At 48.0% G+C, this 17,610-nt stretch overlaps 1 protein-coding gene across 1 annotated transcript in view; it reads left to right on the forward strand.

Annotated features, from left to right (window-relative positions):
* PPFIA4 (protein tyrosine phosphatase, receptor type, f polypeptide (PTPRF), interacting protein (liprin), alpha 4) overlaps positions 1-17,310 on the forward strand; it is a 46,343-nt gene extending 29,033 nt beyond the window's left edge. The window contains exons 17-28 of the mRNA XM_010854248.1: positions 1,321-1,561; positions 2,011-2,046; positions 2,267-2,400; positions 2,704-2,870; positions 4,651-4,747; positions 5,232-5,313; positions 5,863-6,063; positions 7,377-7,403; positions 9,163-9,338; positions 13,863-13,960; positions 14,615-14,790; positions 16,926-17,310. Coding sequence (XP_010852550.1) covers positions 1,321-1,561; positions 2,011-2,046; positions 2,267-2,400; positions 2,704-2,870; positions 4,651-4,747; positions 5,232-5,313; positions 5,863-6,063; positions 7,377-7,403; positions 9,163-9,338; positions 13,863-13,960; positions 14,615-14,790; positions 16,926-17,006 — 1,516 coding nt within the window. The 3' untranslated portion in view covers positions 17,007-17,310. The remainder of the gene's footprint in view (positions 1-1,320; positions 1,562-2,010; positions 2,047-2,266; positions 2,401-2,703; positions 2,871-4,650; positions 4,748-5,231; positions 5,314-5,862; positions 6,064-7,376; positions 7,404-9,162; positions 9,339-13,862; positions 13,961-14,614; positions 14,791-16,925) is intronic.
* The last annotated feature ends 300 nt before the right edge of the window (positions 17,311-17,610 follow it).

The raw sequence follows: 17,610 nt of genomic DNA on the forward strand, positions 1-17,610 counted from the left end.
CTAGGGACCCTGTGTGGGGATCAGGCAAGGTTCTGGCACAACGCTGATGGAGAGGGGCAGGACTTCAGATTGACTTCTCAGGCTTCATTTTTCCTCCCAGGTCTTCGGAGGCTGTGTTCCTGACCTCCTACAGCTAAACACAATCACTTTTGTGTAGTTCCCACATACTGAGGCCAACTCAGGGTGAGAGCTTTTGTCAGTCTTATCACAGTCACTGGAGGAGACAGCATTATTTCCATTTTACAGACAAGGAAACAAATAAGATAGATTAAATGATTTGCCCAAAGCAGTGCAGTAAGTGGCAGAGCCAGGATTCAAAATTTTCTAAACTCCGTGCACTGTGTCATGCCTTCCATCCTTCATGAAGCATCAGACAGAAACCACTGGCAGGGAATGTTATCAAAATCTACACTTTACTCCATTTTTATAGAGAGTTTATTAATGTTTGTGACAAATGGCAAAGGAAAGTCCAAAGCAAAGAACGTTAGTGCTTTACAGGGCTGTAGGGGTCATCTGGTTCAGTGGTTCCCACACTTTTGGATTTCACAGACAAGCTAAAAAGAAAATACTACACAGACACACACACACACAGAGAAGGGTACTAACATAGTACTGCCAACTTTCATTCTGCAAAATGAAACAGTAAAGAAATTACCGTCTCCTGTCATAACCATTCTATCAAAGAAAGGATATTTTAATATCCCTAAAGTTGGAAAGATATGCTCTGAGAATAAAGATAGGTCCTACTTCTAAAGGATAGTTGACGTCGTTACATTTGTGTGTGTGTGTGTGTGTGTGTGAGTGTGCATACACACATTTCTCTCTGAGTGCCTCCCCCATACACATAACATTATCACTACTACTCTAATTTTTCTGTGGAACAGGGAACATTCCATCAGGGATCAGCATCAATTAAAGGTTCTGTGTTTGAGAACTACTGACTTAGACCACTCCTGACATTGGGTATATTGGGAAACTGAGGCCCTATAGATAGTGGTAGGTCAAGCATTCTAACTTCCGGGAAGGTTTATATTCCACTGACTGACTTGCCTCCTTTCCTAGCAACTGCTTTTGTTAAACTAGGGAGTTTTGTTACATTAGGCCAGTTAACTAGACAGAAAATTGCTAAGTTGTAGTGGGATAGAACCAGCTGTGCCCACAAGGCCTTCTATGTCCCTGCAATGCCCCCGAACACTGGGATACACCTGAGCATCACCTTGTACCCTGGGTCACTGGGTGGTGACTCAGGCAGTGCCCACACGTGCCTCCTGCCAGTCCTCTCTGGGCTAACAGTGAGGCCCGATTTTGCCTACCTCCCAGGATGATCCAGGAAGAGAAGGAGTCCACAGAGCTCCGTGCTGAGGAGCTGGAAACGCGAGTGACTAGTGGCAGCATGGAGGCCCTAGACCTGACCCAGCTGCACAAACGCGGTTCCATCCCCACCTCTCTGACCGCCCTGTCCCTGGCCAGCGCGTCCCCTCCACTCAGCGGCCGTGCCACACCTAAGCTTACCTCCCGCAGTGCTGCCCAGGACCTGGATCGGATGGGGGTCATGACCTTGGTGAGAGACTTGGGGCAGTTGATGAACAACCTTGTCATCACTAGGCTCTGCTTCAGGGTTGACTGAGGGGAATTGACTGCAGGGCTCACTCTCAGTTGGGTCACAGCATTTTCTTCTTATGATGTGTATAGACCTTGGCACGCCAGGTTACCAGCACATCGTTCTGGGTTTGGGAAGAGCTACGTGGTTACTTTCTTGCCCTGTCCCCTTGGATAATGCTTAAGAAACTCACCCAACCCCCACACGTCTTTCTCTCTTTCAGAGGAAGCCCTGATTTATTTTTTTTCAAGCCAGTTTTTTGTTGGTTTGTTTTGCTGTGATATTCTCTTCAGGTCTGTATAAGGTGCTGAGTCCTATCTTCTCATCCTAAGACCACTGGGTTCCCCTTAGGGTAGACGTTCAAGCATCCAAAAGGTGAGTCCAAGCTCACCCTCCACTCTCTCTTCCAGCCCAGTGACTTAAGAAAACATAGGAGGAAGCTGCTGGTGAGTGCTGCCTGATGACCCAGGTACTAACAGGTTAATTTTCCCCCGCCTTTCCCTTTCAATTTCTCCCCCCGTGGGCCCTTGAGTCTGAGTCTGAACTCTGAGAAGCCCCGGCAGGGCCTCCCCTCTGCCGCTCTCTACGCCCCTCCGCCTATCTGGGCTGGGTCAGCAAGCCCCCGCTCTCTCCCTCTACCCCCTGACGGCTCCACTGTCTGTTCAGTCACCAGTGTCTTGGGAAGAGAACCGAGAGGATAAAGCCACCATAAAATGTGAGACTTCTCCTCCTTCCTCACCCAGGACACTGCAGCTAGAAAAGCTTGGCCTCCCTGCCCTGAGCCAGGAAGAAGGCAAGAGGTAAATGGAGCAGACCCCATCTCAAGCCTCTCCGTCCCCAAGTTTACCTCGTCCCTCTCTCTGCCTCTGAACAGGCTGAACCTTACCTGTCCCAGGTGTCTGAACATCTCACTTCTCTTTGAAACACCATGAGAGAAGGACATTTCCGTGTCTCTTTTGGTCCCGTGCTCTGATCATACTCCCCTTACCCTTTCAATCCTGACATTTACTGTAAGTTCTTCCTGAAGTCTAGTTCCCATCTCTCATGCTGTAATTTAAGTATATTTCTTTTCATCCCACCCCGTCCTGGCTGTCATCCTGTAGTGCTTTGGAGGATCCAGGGAGCAACCCCAGCAGCAGCAACAGCAGCCAGGACTCCTTGCACAAGGGTGCCAAGCGCAAGGGCATCAAATCATCCATCGGCCGCCTGTTTGGGAAGAAGGAGAAAGGCAGGCTGATCCAGCCGAGCCGGGATGGACCCACAGGCCATGGTCTCTGTCTAACCCTAGTAAATGGGTGTGAGTAGGGGAGGAGCAGGAGGGTGTCCTTGGATCCAGCCTTGTCTGCCAGGGACCAGGGGGCAGAAGCCACAGACACCGAGATTCCGCTCCAGAGAAGCACTTTTCTGTCAGAGCTGTTTCACAGCTGGAAGGGCTGCCTCATGAGGTGGTAGTTCCTGCCGTGAGAAGTGTCAGGCATCAGATGAATGGCTGTTTATTTGGTATGCTGTAGAAGGGCTTCCTGTATCAAGTGTGAGGTTGGACCTCTGAGGTTTCTTCCCGTTTGGAGGTTTTCTAGTGTACTGTGCTCAGGACCTTCAGGAGAAATTTTTTGGATGTTTTTTTCTCCTAGGAGAGTCACTTGTTAATTCCTAGTATACCTTGCCTCCAAGACTCAAAATATCCTAATGCCTAATCATAACTTGGTAGACACTGTAGTCAAGTAAGTACTTGGGCGAGGGTAGCATTATTAACAGCTCTATGATAATATAAAGTTCCAGTGTGTGCTTGGCATGTGGTAGGCACACCGTAAATGTGAGCTGTCTTCCTGTCCTTCCCCTGTTCCTTCTTTCCTTTCTTCCTTTCCCTCCCTTCCTCCTTTCGTTGCCCTCATCTATCCAGTTATTGGCTCAACAGACATTTATTAAGTACTGTAGTAAAGCAAGGCTTCGTAATAGGTATCAGAGCAGTAGTCATTCCTTCAAGGAGTTCAGTTTCTAATGAAAAAGAAAAAGAGATGATTCCAAAACAATATTAAAATAGCAATATGCTCTGGGTGCTTCTGGAACTCAGAGGTCAGTTATGGAGCATTGGGAATGACAGGAGTGACTTTCTCTGCTGGGCAACACCAGGGCAGAAGCTTGAAGGCTAAGTGGGAATTAGCCAAGAAGAAGCATTTGTGTGTGAAAGGGGGACGGGGTGGGTATGAGAGTTTGGTGCATAGGGAAGGGTGTGGGAGAAATGGAAGAGGTGGGTTTAGATCCTAGGCTGGGGCGAGCTCACAGAGGCCTTGCAAAATACGTTGTGGAGCCAGCCACAGACGGGAGGGGCCAGGGCTGAGGAGGTCTGGCAGTGCAAGAGGCATCTTGTGTTGGAGCCTTATGATTTCCTATGTTCCCCACACCATGTTGGCACCTAAACCTAAAACAGCACTGCAGATTGATTTCTGGATTACCCTCTGCCCCCTGTATACTTGTGAGGAGTGACTGGGACTTAAATGAATTCTACAATGCTGCCCCTGCCATGAACTCTGGCATCAGTTCAGGAGATCCTTAAGATGACAGAGCCATGCATGTTCCATTTTGTGATTTGTGCAAGTGAGTGGCCCTGAGAAAGGGGCCCAGACACACATCTCTGAGCATGCCTGTTTCCCCACACCAGCCCGGGCCACGCTAATCCTGGCTGAGCCCAAAGCCCAGTCTGGCTTTCCAAGTTTCCTTCACAGCTTGGTCTGGAGGAGGGACAAGTTCTGCTAGGATTCTGCTGCTGTTAGGGTGGAACAACTTCTAGCCATCTGGCTGGAAAACATTTACAGAGCTGGGGCCCCCAGGGGAAGGCTCTTTGGGCTTGGGGGTGACCCACTTGATGCCACTGTGGGACCGCCGGGTTGTAGGGATGTTGTGTGGAGGCTCCAGGAAGAATGGGTGGTCCCCTCTGGCCTGAAGGCTCTCCTGTGCTGAGGCGCGTCCTGCTGGTCTGCTCTCCAGTCCTGACCCAGGCCTTGGGAGGAGAAGCAGAGGACCTAGCTGATACGCTGTCTCTTCCATTCTAGTTGTACTACTAACAGACTCTGAGCTCGGTCTGCAGGAGCCCATGGTGCCTGGCAAGCTGGGAACCCAGGCAGAAAAGGACCGAAGGCTGAAGAAGAAGTAAGAACCACAGGCTAGGCTCTGCCAAGGTGGGGTCCAGCCCTTCACTCACTGTCGTGCCCCAGGACTGCCATGGGGCTGAGCTCAGGCAGTCAGAGCCCAGCAAGGCCCTTTCTGAACTGAGTTGGCCTGGTCTAAGTGGGGGCTGGGAGATTGTTCTTAGGATGACCTGAGCAAGAAGGAGACAAGGGCGCTTTGGGAGAAGGAGACAAGTGTGCTATGACCCAGCACCTGGGATCTCTGACAGAGCAGACAAAAATGTCTGTGCAAACAAACTGAAAGCCCTCACCTCTGGGAATGGAGAGGTGTTGCTCCCCATGGCTTCGTGTTACACTGTTTCAGGCATAGAGCAAAGGTGGCAGTCCTGTGGTGAGGAGCTGGGGTAGTGGGAGCCCACATCTTGGCAGAGCTCATGGTCCCTGAGAGTAAGCATGGTTGACAAAGAAAAAAGGACTAGTAAATCTGTTGTTGTTCTTCCTGAAAGACACCAGCTGCTTGAAGATGCCCGGAGAAAAGGAATGCCCTTTGCCCAGTGGGACGGCCCTACTGTGGTCTCCTGGCTAGAGGTAAACCTGGGCAAAGGGAGTCCAAGTCTACTCGGGTCTGGTGGGAAGGATGAGTGAGAAAGGATAAGGACTCCTTAGGCACAGGGGTGGCATTTCTAAAATTTTCCCCGCATGTTTCTCCCCTGCGAAGTGCACAGTGCCATATCTAGCACTTAGCCAACACCCCCTTTTCCCAAACATACACACCTGTTACTTTGGAGGACATAATGGATGTTATATTCTGATGTCTCTCAGGTGGCTAAGTCTGGGAATTAATCATCATTGAGCCATAAGACTTTCACAGGTGGTTTCACTTTTCCTATAGCTATCCCCAGGAGCTGATCACCCACGCTGTGTTGGTAAAATCCCTTCACCTTCCCAGGCCTCAGAGTTTCCTGTTAAATGAGAAAAAGCATTTGGTGATGGTCATTTCCACATGTCTAAATTCCTCTGCTCTGCATTTGCTATTCTGGGACCATGGATGAGGCCTGACCATTGCCTCTCAGTATTGAGTGAAGCCCAGATCTTGGGGAAGGGTCTGAATTTACCCTCTGTGCCTCGTATCTGCAGCTCTGGGTGGGGATGCCTGCTTGGTACGTGGCAGCCTGCCGGGCTAACGTCAAGAGTGGCGCCATCATGTCAGCCCTATCGGACACAGAGATCCAGCGAGAAATTGGCATCAGCAATGCCCTGCACCGGCTCAAGCTCCGGCTGGCCATCCAGGAGATGGTGTCGCTGACCAGCCCCTCTGCCCCGCCCACCTCCAGGACTGTGAGTGGCCTCTCCCTCACCTAGAATATTTTCAGAAGCCCCAGAATAGTGTCTGCAAAGTTTCCCATGGGTCATTGGGAAGAGGATAGCATTGAGTCCTGTCCCTTCCTGTCCCCACAGAGGGTTCCACCTGGCCTCCAAGAGGTGGTAGCACTGATTCAGCAGGATCTCAGCAGGTGTAATTCCCTGCCTCCCACATACTGCCCATGAGCTCCATCTCCCCAGTTCTCCCTCTGCCAGGAATTCTAGATCTTTGGGCAGAGTTTGCAAACAGGGCCTTTGTGGGAAGCAGAGGAAATAGGGCATTTGTAAATTCTGGCCCTCCAACCTCTCCAGAAGAATGTAAACCTGTCCATAGAGGCCCAGAGGAAATCTTTCACTGTAGTCCATCTCTGTGATTGGGTTAGTCCGTATACCAGATTCACGCCATTTATTCATATTCATTCAGAAAAATTTGCTGAGTACTTCTGTGTGCCAGACACCGTGCTAAGCAGTGCAGACACGGTAATAAAAGAGAGCTGCTCAGAGCTAGACTGCAGAATTCTGGGCTGGGCCTGTGATGGGACTTGGGGAAGGCAGCTCTGTCCTTGTCCTGGAGGCTCTCAGCCTGATAGGGAGCCTAGGCACCCCAACACAGGACCAGCTAGGTTTCTTCTCTGCCTGCAGTCTTCTGGGAATGTCTGGGTCACCCACGAAGAGATGGAAACTCTGGCAACGTCCACTAAAACAGTGAGTCAGGCCCTGGGTCCTGGGTCTGGGGTTAGGACTGATGACTTGCATGAGGATGAGGGGAAGGTTATAGGAAGGCAAAGGGGGTTGCAGCTGATACAGTATAAGCTTGGGATCCCTGCTGTTTGATGGAGTTCTGCTCTCAGAGTGGTGAGTTGGTGGGAGAGAAGTGAGAATGGAAACAGTTCGTGGGGGTGGGGGTGCATCCCAGGGGGCTCACAGGCTCACGCTAGGCTCCTAATGTACTGCAGAGAAGAGGAGGGCTTGGGAACATCTTGCCCAGCTACAGACATGAAGCCAGTCTTTGCCCTTGCGCTGGATCCTTGGGGAAGGAACAGGGAGGGTGATGAGGACCTGGGAACTTGGCTGCCTGTGATTCTGCCACACACACATTTGATCCCCGTTCACTGCAAACCCAGGCATATGCACCACCTTCTGTGCTGAAACCATCCCAGCAAGCTTTCCCTAGTCACCCATCCCGCTGCTGGGGTGTCTGCTCTTTCCTCCTGATGGGGCCTTGGGTGGAGGCTGCCAGGTTTCTTGATTTTGCCTCTTTCCCCCTGACATGCTGCACTTGTTCCCAGGACAGTGAGGAGGGCAGCTGGGCTCAGGTAAGACCCTGTCCCCTTGTTCAGAACCAACTCGCAGCAGTTTGGGGTGGTGTTCTCCCAGCAGGTTTGCTCCTGGAGGACTCTGAGCCCTGGTCTTTTAGGTCCCTCTTCACACGAAGAGCCCTGGGCACAGGTTTCTCCTCTGCTGAAGCCCTGCCTCATTCCTTCCTCAGTCCCCTTTCATTACCTCTGGTTTTTACCATGGCAGGTGAGGACCCTTGGATGGCTGTGCCCCCAGCATGCCTGCCTCTTCCCCTCAGTTTGACACTCTTCCCAGGAGTATTGAGATCATTTGTATGAATCCTCTTCCTCATCCTGACCCTCTCGGGGGTACCCCTGGCGAGCTTAGCAAAGGGCTTTCATTCATTCACTTAACAAGGATTTATTGAGCAGCTACTAGGTATTAGGCCTTGCTCTACAGAAGTAAGCAATCTTAGCCCTCCTGAGGTTTATATTCTAGTGGAGAGATAGACAGTAAACAAATAAATGGACAGTATGGCAGATAGATATAAGTGCCATGAATTAAAATGAAGCACAGAGCAGCACTGTTTATACTTACTGGGCAACAGCAGCAGTAGTAGACTGGACTGATCAGGTACAGTATATTGTCATAGTAAAATACTATTCAGCAGAGGAAATAAATGACTCGCACATATAATGTAACGTGAAAGCTATAAGTCCCAAAAGATTTTCTATTAAAACTCTCAACCAAGCAAATGTAATTATATTATTTAAAGAAGTACGCATCAGTGACCATAAGAACCAATAAAACATTTTCTCAAGAAGGGGAATGATAGAAAACTCAGGAGAGGTTTTTCCTCTCGAGGGAGCAGGGCACAAGCTGGGGAAGACACAGGGATGGAGGCCACAGTGGATGACATCCAGAGATGTTAACTTCATCTTTATGCTTCACAATGAACATACGCTGCATATATTTTATATGTATGAACTATTTTTTAAAAGATAAGATAAAATATTCAGTTCTAAAAAAATCAGATTAGGTAAAGAAAGAGAGTGATGGAGGGTTGCCATTAAAATTCTTTTTAAGGATAGATGGTCAGAGATGTCCCTGCCTGCAAGATAGGAGGCAGTGATTAACTGGAGCAGGCCTCTCAGAACCAGACTGGGTAGGGGGTGGTGCACATGCTGTGTTGGGGGTGGGGAGACAGCATACAAAGGACCTAGAGGATTTCTGGAGAGACCACCAAGCCTTAGAGAAGAGCACTGGCTATTCAGGCACAGGTCACCTTACTTCATTTTTTTTTTTACATCTTTAGTCAAACACAATCCCTTGTGGACCATATGAAGATAGTTTCCCAAGAAAGACTGGCTTTCTTAGCCACTCTGCAGGTCCTCTATAAAGCAGCCTGACCCTTGGACTCAGCAGGCTTGTGGCTGACTGGAAATCAGGAAGGCAAGTCTGCCTTACAGCACCACAAATGCCTTTCAAGTTGATGGGAAGGAGTTCCTATTATCTGCTGCCTAGATAGATGCTTCTTTTCATTACTGTAGATAATTGATAAGTGAGTAGAAATACATCATTCCAGGATTTAAAACATTCCATTAAAAATCCCCACCTCCCACTTGACAAACCACTATGTTATACTCAGACATTGTTCCCCAGCCTCTCAGTGAAAGTAAGCTGCGATTTTATTGAATTGCCATGGATGTTGGAGTAAGATTTCTCTCTTCAACAATATGCTAGCTGCAACCTGCTGACACTGCCTTTGCCCCCATCCTCCTCCATCTTGTTCCTCAGACCCTGGTCTATGGGGATATGAACCACGAGTGGATTGGGAACCAGTGGCTCCCCAGCCTGGGGCTCCCCCAGTACCGCAGCTACTTCATGGAGTGCCTCGTGGACGCTCGCATGCTGGATCACCTCACCAAGAAGGACCTGCGGGTCCACCTGAAGATGGTGGACAGCTCCCACCGGTGAGCCAGGCTGGAGCCCACGGCCGCCTCCCAGCACAGGTCTGCCCCAGTTCTGGGGGTCTGTCTACAGGAATAGAGGCGCTTTTTCTTTACCAGTTTGGGATAGTGACAGATCTCCATTTAGGGAAAGTCAAATCTTTGTCTCCACTGCAATTTGAGGGTTTAGTCCTGAAAGGTTGTTGCTGAATGAAAAGACGCTGGGATTCTTGGCCTCCAGAGGAGAAGAATTCAATCCAGGGCCAGAGACGAGGCTTGATCGCTCAGAGCTTTTGTGTAATAAAGTTTTATTAAAGTATAACGGAGATAGAGAAAGCTTCTGACATAGGCATCAGAAGGGGGCAAAAAGAGTACCCCCCTGTTAGTCTTCAGCTGGATGTTATATAGTCACTAGCAGTCTGTTAATGAAAGAAAGGAATGTCTTAAAACTCAGAATGGCACCAGGCCCCTCATCCATAAGATGCATTTTGGGATAATCTTGGCACCAGATGATTCATCCCGGGCCATAAAACGATTGACTTGAATCTTATAGAAGGGCAGATTGCCATACAAATAGTTTCATTTACATAGATTAGGGGAACAATGTCTGAGTATAACATACTGGTTTGTCAAGTCCGTTCTGAGCCATTAGGCGGAACCAACTTGAAGACAGAATCTGGGGTAAATGCATAGTACATTAACATAGTTTAAGACAAATATTTCCATAAGAAAAATGCATTGGTTAACTCAAGGTTTGAGAATAGTTAACTTCAGGTGAAACCAGGTGTCATGATGGCAACACAGTATTTTAAGAGAAACCTCCTTTTAAATTTGTATGGAGAAGGCGATGGCACCCCACTCCAGTACTTTTGCCTGGAAAATCCCATGGATGGAGGAGCCTGGTGGGCTGCAGTCTATGGGGTCGTGAAGAGTCGGACATGACTGAGAGTCTTCACTTTCACTTCCCACTTTCATGCACTGGAGAAGGAAATGGCAACCCACTCCAGTGTTCTTGCCTGGAGAATCCCAGGAACGGGGGAGCCTGGTGGGCTGCCATCTATGGGGTTGCACAGAGTCGGACACGACTGAAGCAACTTAGCAGCAGCAGCAGCAGAGAAGGAAAAAAATCGCTAGTTTGTTTCCTCCTGCCGCTTAAGAGAGAGAAAAATGTCTGACACTGGCAACCTGTTTCCTCCATTTGGAGACCCCTGGCCTTCCTGCCTGTTACCCTCTCAATCCTCTCACCTCCAACTCTTAAGACACAGTCATTTCTTTTTAGCTTCACTTGGAAAAATGTCCTCATAGATATGAATTTTATTTCTTGTCACGGGGCTTGCTGAATTCCCTACATGTATCCGGAGAAGACTCATACTGAACCCAGCATCTATTTTAGGTACCTGATTCCTTACAAGATCAGAGGAAAGTTCTATCTGGATTCTTGCTCTGCTAACATCCTAGATCTGAGCCTCTCAGCTTTAAACATACATCCTTTTTGTACAGAAAGTCATCCAGTGTTCTTCTCTTTGTTGACAGATCTTCTGTGCAAAAGTGTCTGCAGTGGAGGTCACCAACTGGTAGCCTGAGGGTAGAATTTGGCTCACTAATGTATTTTGTTTGGCCTACATTGTATTTTTAAAATTATGACTTTAGTTGCCAACATTTAAACACTAGGAAATATTACACAGAATTCTGGATGTCTGGCTTCTCTTGAAAAACAGGATCATGGAAACAACCAGCTGGAGCTAGGGAGGCAGCCCTCCTAAAACATAGGTATTCCCCAGGTCCTCCTACCCCCTCCAGCCTGCTTCACTCATTTGAAATATGTGCTTGACCCCAGCTGGCGTTTGGGTGGGAGAGTAAAGTGGGTGGTAATAGTTCCAGGAGTTTATAGGTTTTAGAAAGTCCTTTTTAACATTCAGCTTCACATCATACCAACTATCTGAGCCAGCTCTTTTGCCTTGAGTGGTTAATGTGTCAAAGGTTACAACTGAGAGTGTGTGGCTTTTCAAGGTTCTGTTTGGAATCTGCAGGTGTCCCTTGGTCTCTCCAACTCATAAAGAGCAAATTATATTTGGAATAGATTAGTTAGCCTCTATATTTTTATGGGTGAGGAAACTGAGGGATAGGAAGGAGCAGCAGCCCAAGGTCACTCAAGGATACTATCAGAATGCAAGTTTCCTGACACAAACCCAGTTCTCTTACCACCATGCCGGAGAACCTCCTGTGCCGGAACCGTTAGCTGTGTCTGCCCTCCCCCCTCACCGCTAGGGCTGAAAGGCACTCTTTTGTCTCTGTCAGTCTGGGAGGCTGCCAGACCTAGCTGCACCTGTCCTTGCTGAGTGATTGATGGGGCTGGGGAGAGAAGGGCCACTGCCCACCAAGCTGAGATGTGCCTCGGCTGCTTCAGGATCTGGCAGCCCAGCCCTGCCCAGCATTATAGAAGTCTTCCCCTGACCCTTTGCCCAGGTCCCAGGAGAGAGACTCAGACTATACACATCTGCAGCCCCAAATCGTCAGTACTTCAGTGTTAATGAAGCATTTCTGCATTCCTTATTACCTCAGTTATGTCTATAACTGCTTTCATTCCACTCAGTATTTCATGAGCATATTCTCATCTTTAAAAAATGTTTTTTAAGTTATAATTTTTTAACGATGAGGAGGGGATATTTAAAAACATCTTTCACAGATGGAGAAAACAAGTCCAATAGAGACTGAGTGTCACCAGGTCTCAAGTCAAGTGGCTGCAGAATGGGGCCAACGTTCTTTCTTGACACCTCACTGAGAGCTCTTTTCCTCAGACCATAGTATTCTATTGAGCAGGTTTCCATGAGCATCTCCGATTTTGATATGAGAACACACACACACAATAATCAGCAATGTCCTCCTAAGAGTGGCACCATTACTGAGTGCCTCTTATATTTCAGGGGCTGGACTAAACCCTGTCATACAGGATCACCTTTAATGCTCGTGGTGATTCTGCAGGAGAGGCACTACCCCCGTTTCACATATGCCGAGTGCCACTCAGCTGGAGAGTGGCACAGCTGGCATTCAGACCCAGACTGATCTGACGTTAAGGGCTTTATATTTCTGCTATACCATACAACAGCTTTTTGAAAGTCATAGGAACTGAACTGAAATTATAGTAGGATCGCAGTTAGAGGCATTTCCAGTTAGGAGGTATGTGTGCATCTGCCCTCCTTCCAGGGACCAAAAGGCTTAAAGGTCGTGAGCCAGAAAACAGTTCCTAGAAATGGTGTCTCTGAGCTATATGGGATTCTTTTCTAGGCAGATGGGCTACCTGGGTAGAACTGAGGTAAGAAAAGTAGGGAGCAATCCAGCATGATTTAATCTCACAAAGCAATGACCTCAATGGTAGTCAAAAGCAGCTGGAGTTGGGAGAGACCTTCTATTCTATTCCTCCACTTTATAGATGATAAAATCCAGAGAGGCTGAATGGCACAGTAGTGTTCAAGTTTAAAGCACACTACAAGGAAAGCTGCTCAAGGTGGAATGAGCTGCAGTGAGAGGTAGGGAGTTCCCTGTCACCAGAAGTGTTCAGGCACAGGTGTTCATAATACTCAAAAGGTTGTCAAAGAGGTGACTCTTGCATTAGGTCAGAACTTGGACTGATAGCCTGTGGGGTCCCTTCTGCAGTCCTTGGGTTTTGGCCTGGCTTAGTCATTTTTTACTGAGTACATACTATGTACCTGGTACAGTTTAAAGTACTTTAATAGTTTATGTGAATTATTTCATGTAATCCATTTAGGATTTATGATGTTTACATTTATGGACTGTGTCAAGCACCATTCTAGGGATTTAAGATACATCAGTGAACAAAACAAAGCTTCCAGTTACATTGTAACTGGGAGACATAGCAAGGAATTATAAATATACAGAATGTTAATAGATAAAAGGTGGTAGGAAAAAAATTAGACCAGAGTAAGGTGGATTGGGAGTATGGGCTGGGGGTGATGCTGGTGATGTTGCAGTTTTAAATCAGGTGGACAAGGTAACTACTCAACTTGAAATACATTTGAGCAAAAACTTAAAGGAGACAGGAGGATGAGCCATGTAGCAGTCTAAGGGGGAGGGATGACACAGTCGGAAGGAGCAGCCACTGCAGAGGCCCCAAGGCGCAGAGCCCAAGCATGCCTGCCGTGTCTGAGGAACAGTGGAGCTGTCAGTATAGGCGCAGGTCATACCATAGGCCATTTTAGGGACTCAATGAAATGGGCACACAAAAGAGTATCTGTACGGGTCTTTGTCATTTCAGACCCTGGAGAGGGAAGGACATGTTGCTATCATTCAAAGAAGTTTCCTTCATCAGTCAAGCCCACACCCTGGCTTAGAGGGAAGATGGGTAGGGTAGTAACCCTTGAATGGATCATATCTAAGCCCTGGGGAAGGTGGAGAAGGAGCAGGCTGGGACGCTCTTTGTACTGGAGGATGTAGGTCTTGATGTGCTGTGACTGGTGCTGGATATGGGGCAGATGAGGTTGAAATGCAACCCCACTGAGGCTCTGGCTCAGGGGGGCTGTGTGCCTGCAGAACCAGTCTTCAGTATGGCATCATGTGCCTGAAGAGGCTGAATTATGACCGGAAGGAGCTGGAGAAGCGGCGGGAGGAGAGCCAGCATGAGATCAAGGGTAAGCCTATCAGGCTCGATGGAGCCTCCTCTGAGGGTTGTGGAAGCAGCCTGGGGGGACGAGGGCCTGCCGCACAGACCTGCCTCCGGCTGAGGGAAGACAGGAGAGGTGTCCCGTGCCACAGCAGAGATCCAAATCTGAGAGGGAAGGCAGAGCCTGCCGGGAGACACAGGCTCCGCCCAGAGGATGCTGCCACCTGTTGGAGAAGAAGCAGCCCCCGCCCCACACACACGACAGGGCCACCAACCAGACAAATGCAAGGGTGTGAGACAGTGCTCAGAGAACTTGGTGCTGTGGGTGGGGTTTGACCAGAAAGAAAGGCAAGTCTTAGGAGAGACCTTGAACGTAGAAAGACTAAGAAAAGGGCCATTCCTGCCTAGGGACAGGGGGTCCCTGATACAGGGGGTCTGGGGAGAAAGCCTATTGGCCTGAACCTGCAGGCTGGCAAGAATGGAGTAGTATGGGGTGGTTCTCCAAGAGCTCAGGTCCCAAGGAGGACAGAAAGAAGATGTGGAAAGTTAAGGGGGGTGGGAGTGGGTAGGAGCCAAGACAAACAGGGTAGACTGGAGCTCTGGGTCCAGGGACCTCCATTTCTGTCCCTGGAGAGGCTTTGGCCACACCTGTCTCTGCTGCTTTTCTGCCCCCACCCTCCAGATGTGCTGGTCTGGACCAATGACCAGGTAGTTCATTGGGTCCAATCTATTGGGCTCCGAGACTATGCAGGAAACCTCCATGAGAGTGGTGTGCATGGCGCTTTGCTGGCCCTGGATGAGAACTTTGACCACAACACACTGGCCCTGGTTCTCCAGATACCCACACAAAATACCCAGGTGGGCATACTTGTCATCAGTCTCAATCTCGGTCTCCCTTTACTCTTGCTTTCTTTCCCTCTGATATGCATAGGTTTATGGATTGGTGGGAGGCCTGTCCTAGAGGGGATCACAAATGTCCTCAAACCTCCAAGTGGTCCTTGTGCATAACCAAGTTCCCTAGGAAACAAGTGTTCCTCACAAACAGAACATGCTCAGCACAGGCCTGGTGCCCCTGCAGTGGGCACCTCCATCTCCCAGCCACATCACTGCAGTTGAGACTTTGCCTCAACTTGCTTTTCTGACCTGACTATTCATTGAGAAAAATGAATAGCCCTAGCCCTAGGGCCCAAAAGGACCAGAGAACCTGTATCTCCTTTGTTTCCCATCTTAGGGATCTGCTCCTGGGTCCCTAGGTTTAAGAAAGCTAAATATACCAAATAACACAGCCCAGAGATGCTCCATGCCAAAGCTTTGTCTCCCTGTCAACAGCTCAAAAGATTAGACATCTCCTTCCATTACATTTCATATTTATTATGGAGCTATCATCTAAGAATATAACTAAATTCTCTTGAACTTATTTATGTTTGACCTTTTTAACTTCCTGTGGATAATGGACTCTAGAATTACTACCTGTTGTATAAAATACTTCCTGATTTTATTTCTCCTAAATGTAATTCACATTGGGCTCTCCCTGGGGAGGACAACTGCCTCATCCTAATTGTCTGTGATTTGGTACAGATGTTTGTTTTTGACTAGTTCTACTTTCTGTCATTTCATAAACCCTGATTGTGCTACCTCTGGGTCTGAGGCTTTGTCTTTCCAGACAGAGTGGTCTTAATTCTTTTAGCCTTTCTCATATAGAGTTGTTTCCATGCCCTGATCATTTTAGCTACCCTTGTCTGGACTGTTTGCAGCTGTCATATATCTTCTGAAATTCAACCACCAGAGCTGCACAAGCTATTCTGGGAACAGACAAGTTTTTGCTTGTGCAAGGTAGTGTTGAATTGTCTCGTAATTTTGGTGGTGTATTGGCCTTTTAGGGGTGATGGCAGCACACAAGCCCAGGGTGTCCTGTAGTGTCTTTACAGTGACCCATCCCCACCAGTCAGAATGGATGGCACAGATTCCCCTTGTTCTCTAGGAAGAGCTGAGATTTCCCCACAAAATGCAATATCTCTATGATTGTCCACCTCCAGCCTCATTGGTCGCCTTCTTGCCCACTTACACAGCTTCATAATCATTTTTCACTACCCAGGGGAACAGTGTCATCTGGATACTTGAAAGTTAACTGTGCGTCTCTCTTTTGATCATTTATAAAAATATTACCCATTACCAACAAATACCGTCCTCACAGAATTCTATGGTTAGTATTTTCTACTCAGAAATCGGCTTGTTTTGTCTTGTTTCCTGTCTCTACATACATCCAGTTTTTGTGGATAGCAATACATCTGTAAACAGTAGCAGGGCTACCCCTCTGTTGCTCTCTAACCATTCTTGTTTTTCTGACCCATTCATTTAGCTTAGCTATTAAGGGAAGTAGGATCTGATCCAATATGGAATCCTTCACTAAAAATGGTTAAAAATATCTGGTGGCAATTTTGAAAATTTCCTTGTTTCTGGCATTTCTCAAATCTAGTGAGTTAAAGTACTAGGAGGCCTACAGAAGGCCTTTATGCCCCACACAGCCTAAGGGCTACCAATATCCATGACTGAGCAGTCTCCTAAGTTAAAATTTTTATTTGGAACCTCATAAAATACATTTATATAATCTAAATAAATCTTTATTATACATGTTCTCCATGCATATTTATCCCTTCAGAGAGGTAGTATGCCATGATAGTCCCTTATAGACAAACTGTTGGTTTTTGCCCCCAGTTAGTGAAGCCTGTCCATCCATGTGTTATATAGTTGTTTTTTTTTTAATTATAGTTTTCTAATTAGCTCCATATGGAAAAATCCTAAGGTTTACAGTTTGACCTGTAGGCGGACACCAAGGTCAGGCCTAAAGGAACAGTATCAAAGGCCAATGGGTTAAATGAACTGAAAACCCCATCTCCACCCTTGTACTCCCTACAAAACAGGTGAAAGATGGTATTAGAAGTCATTAACCATAGCCCCTCCCTACTCTCCCTGTCTCACCTTGTGCACTCTAGGCACGCCAAGTGTTGGAGAGAGAGTTCAACAACCTGTTGGCTTTGGGCACAGACCGCAAGCTGGATGATGTGAGTACCTAGCTGTTAACTGGGGACCTTGAAGATTTGGTGGTCACTGCTGGTTCATTGAAGTTCATGAGTTCTTCTTTCCTTGGGTTGATGATTGGTGGAGTAACCTAAAAGAGGAGAGCCATAGAGGATGGGGATGATGTCAGGGGGTTGAGGAGGCAGAAACAGGCCTAGCAATAGGCCTAGAGAAGTCTCTATGAAGCTTTTTCCTTGAACCTCTAGCATTTTCGAACTCTGTGCCCCAAACCCCCTAACTACAGAAGCTCAGAGGTTTCCCCCAAAGGCAATCTCTTTGGGATCATACCTTTTACTGTATCTCTTGCTGCTGCTGCTGCTGCTGCTGCTAAGTCGCTTCAGTCATGTCTGACTCTGTGTGACCTCATAGATGGCAGCCCACCAGGCTCCTCCGTCCCTGGGAGTCTCCAGGCAAGAACACTGGAGTGGGTTGCCATTTCCTTCTCCAATGCAAGAAAGTGAAAAGTGAAAGTGAAATCACTCAGTCGTGTCCGACTCTTAGCAACCCCATGGACTGCAGCCCACCAGGCTCCTCCATCCATGGGATTTTTCCAGGCAAGAGTACTGGAGTGGGGTGCCATTGCCTTCTCCGACTGTATCT

This window comes from Bison bison, unplaced genomic scaffold (genome assembly GCF_000754665.1).
Source record: "Bison bison bison isolate TAMUID 2011002044 unplaced genomic scaffold, Bison_UMD1.0 scf7180017864338, whole genome shotgun sequence".
In the NCBI taxonomy this organism is placed as follows: Eukaryota; Metazoa; Chordata; class Mammalia; order Artiodactyla; family Bovidae; genus Bison; species Bison bison.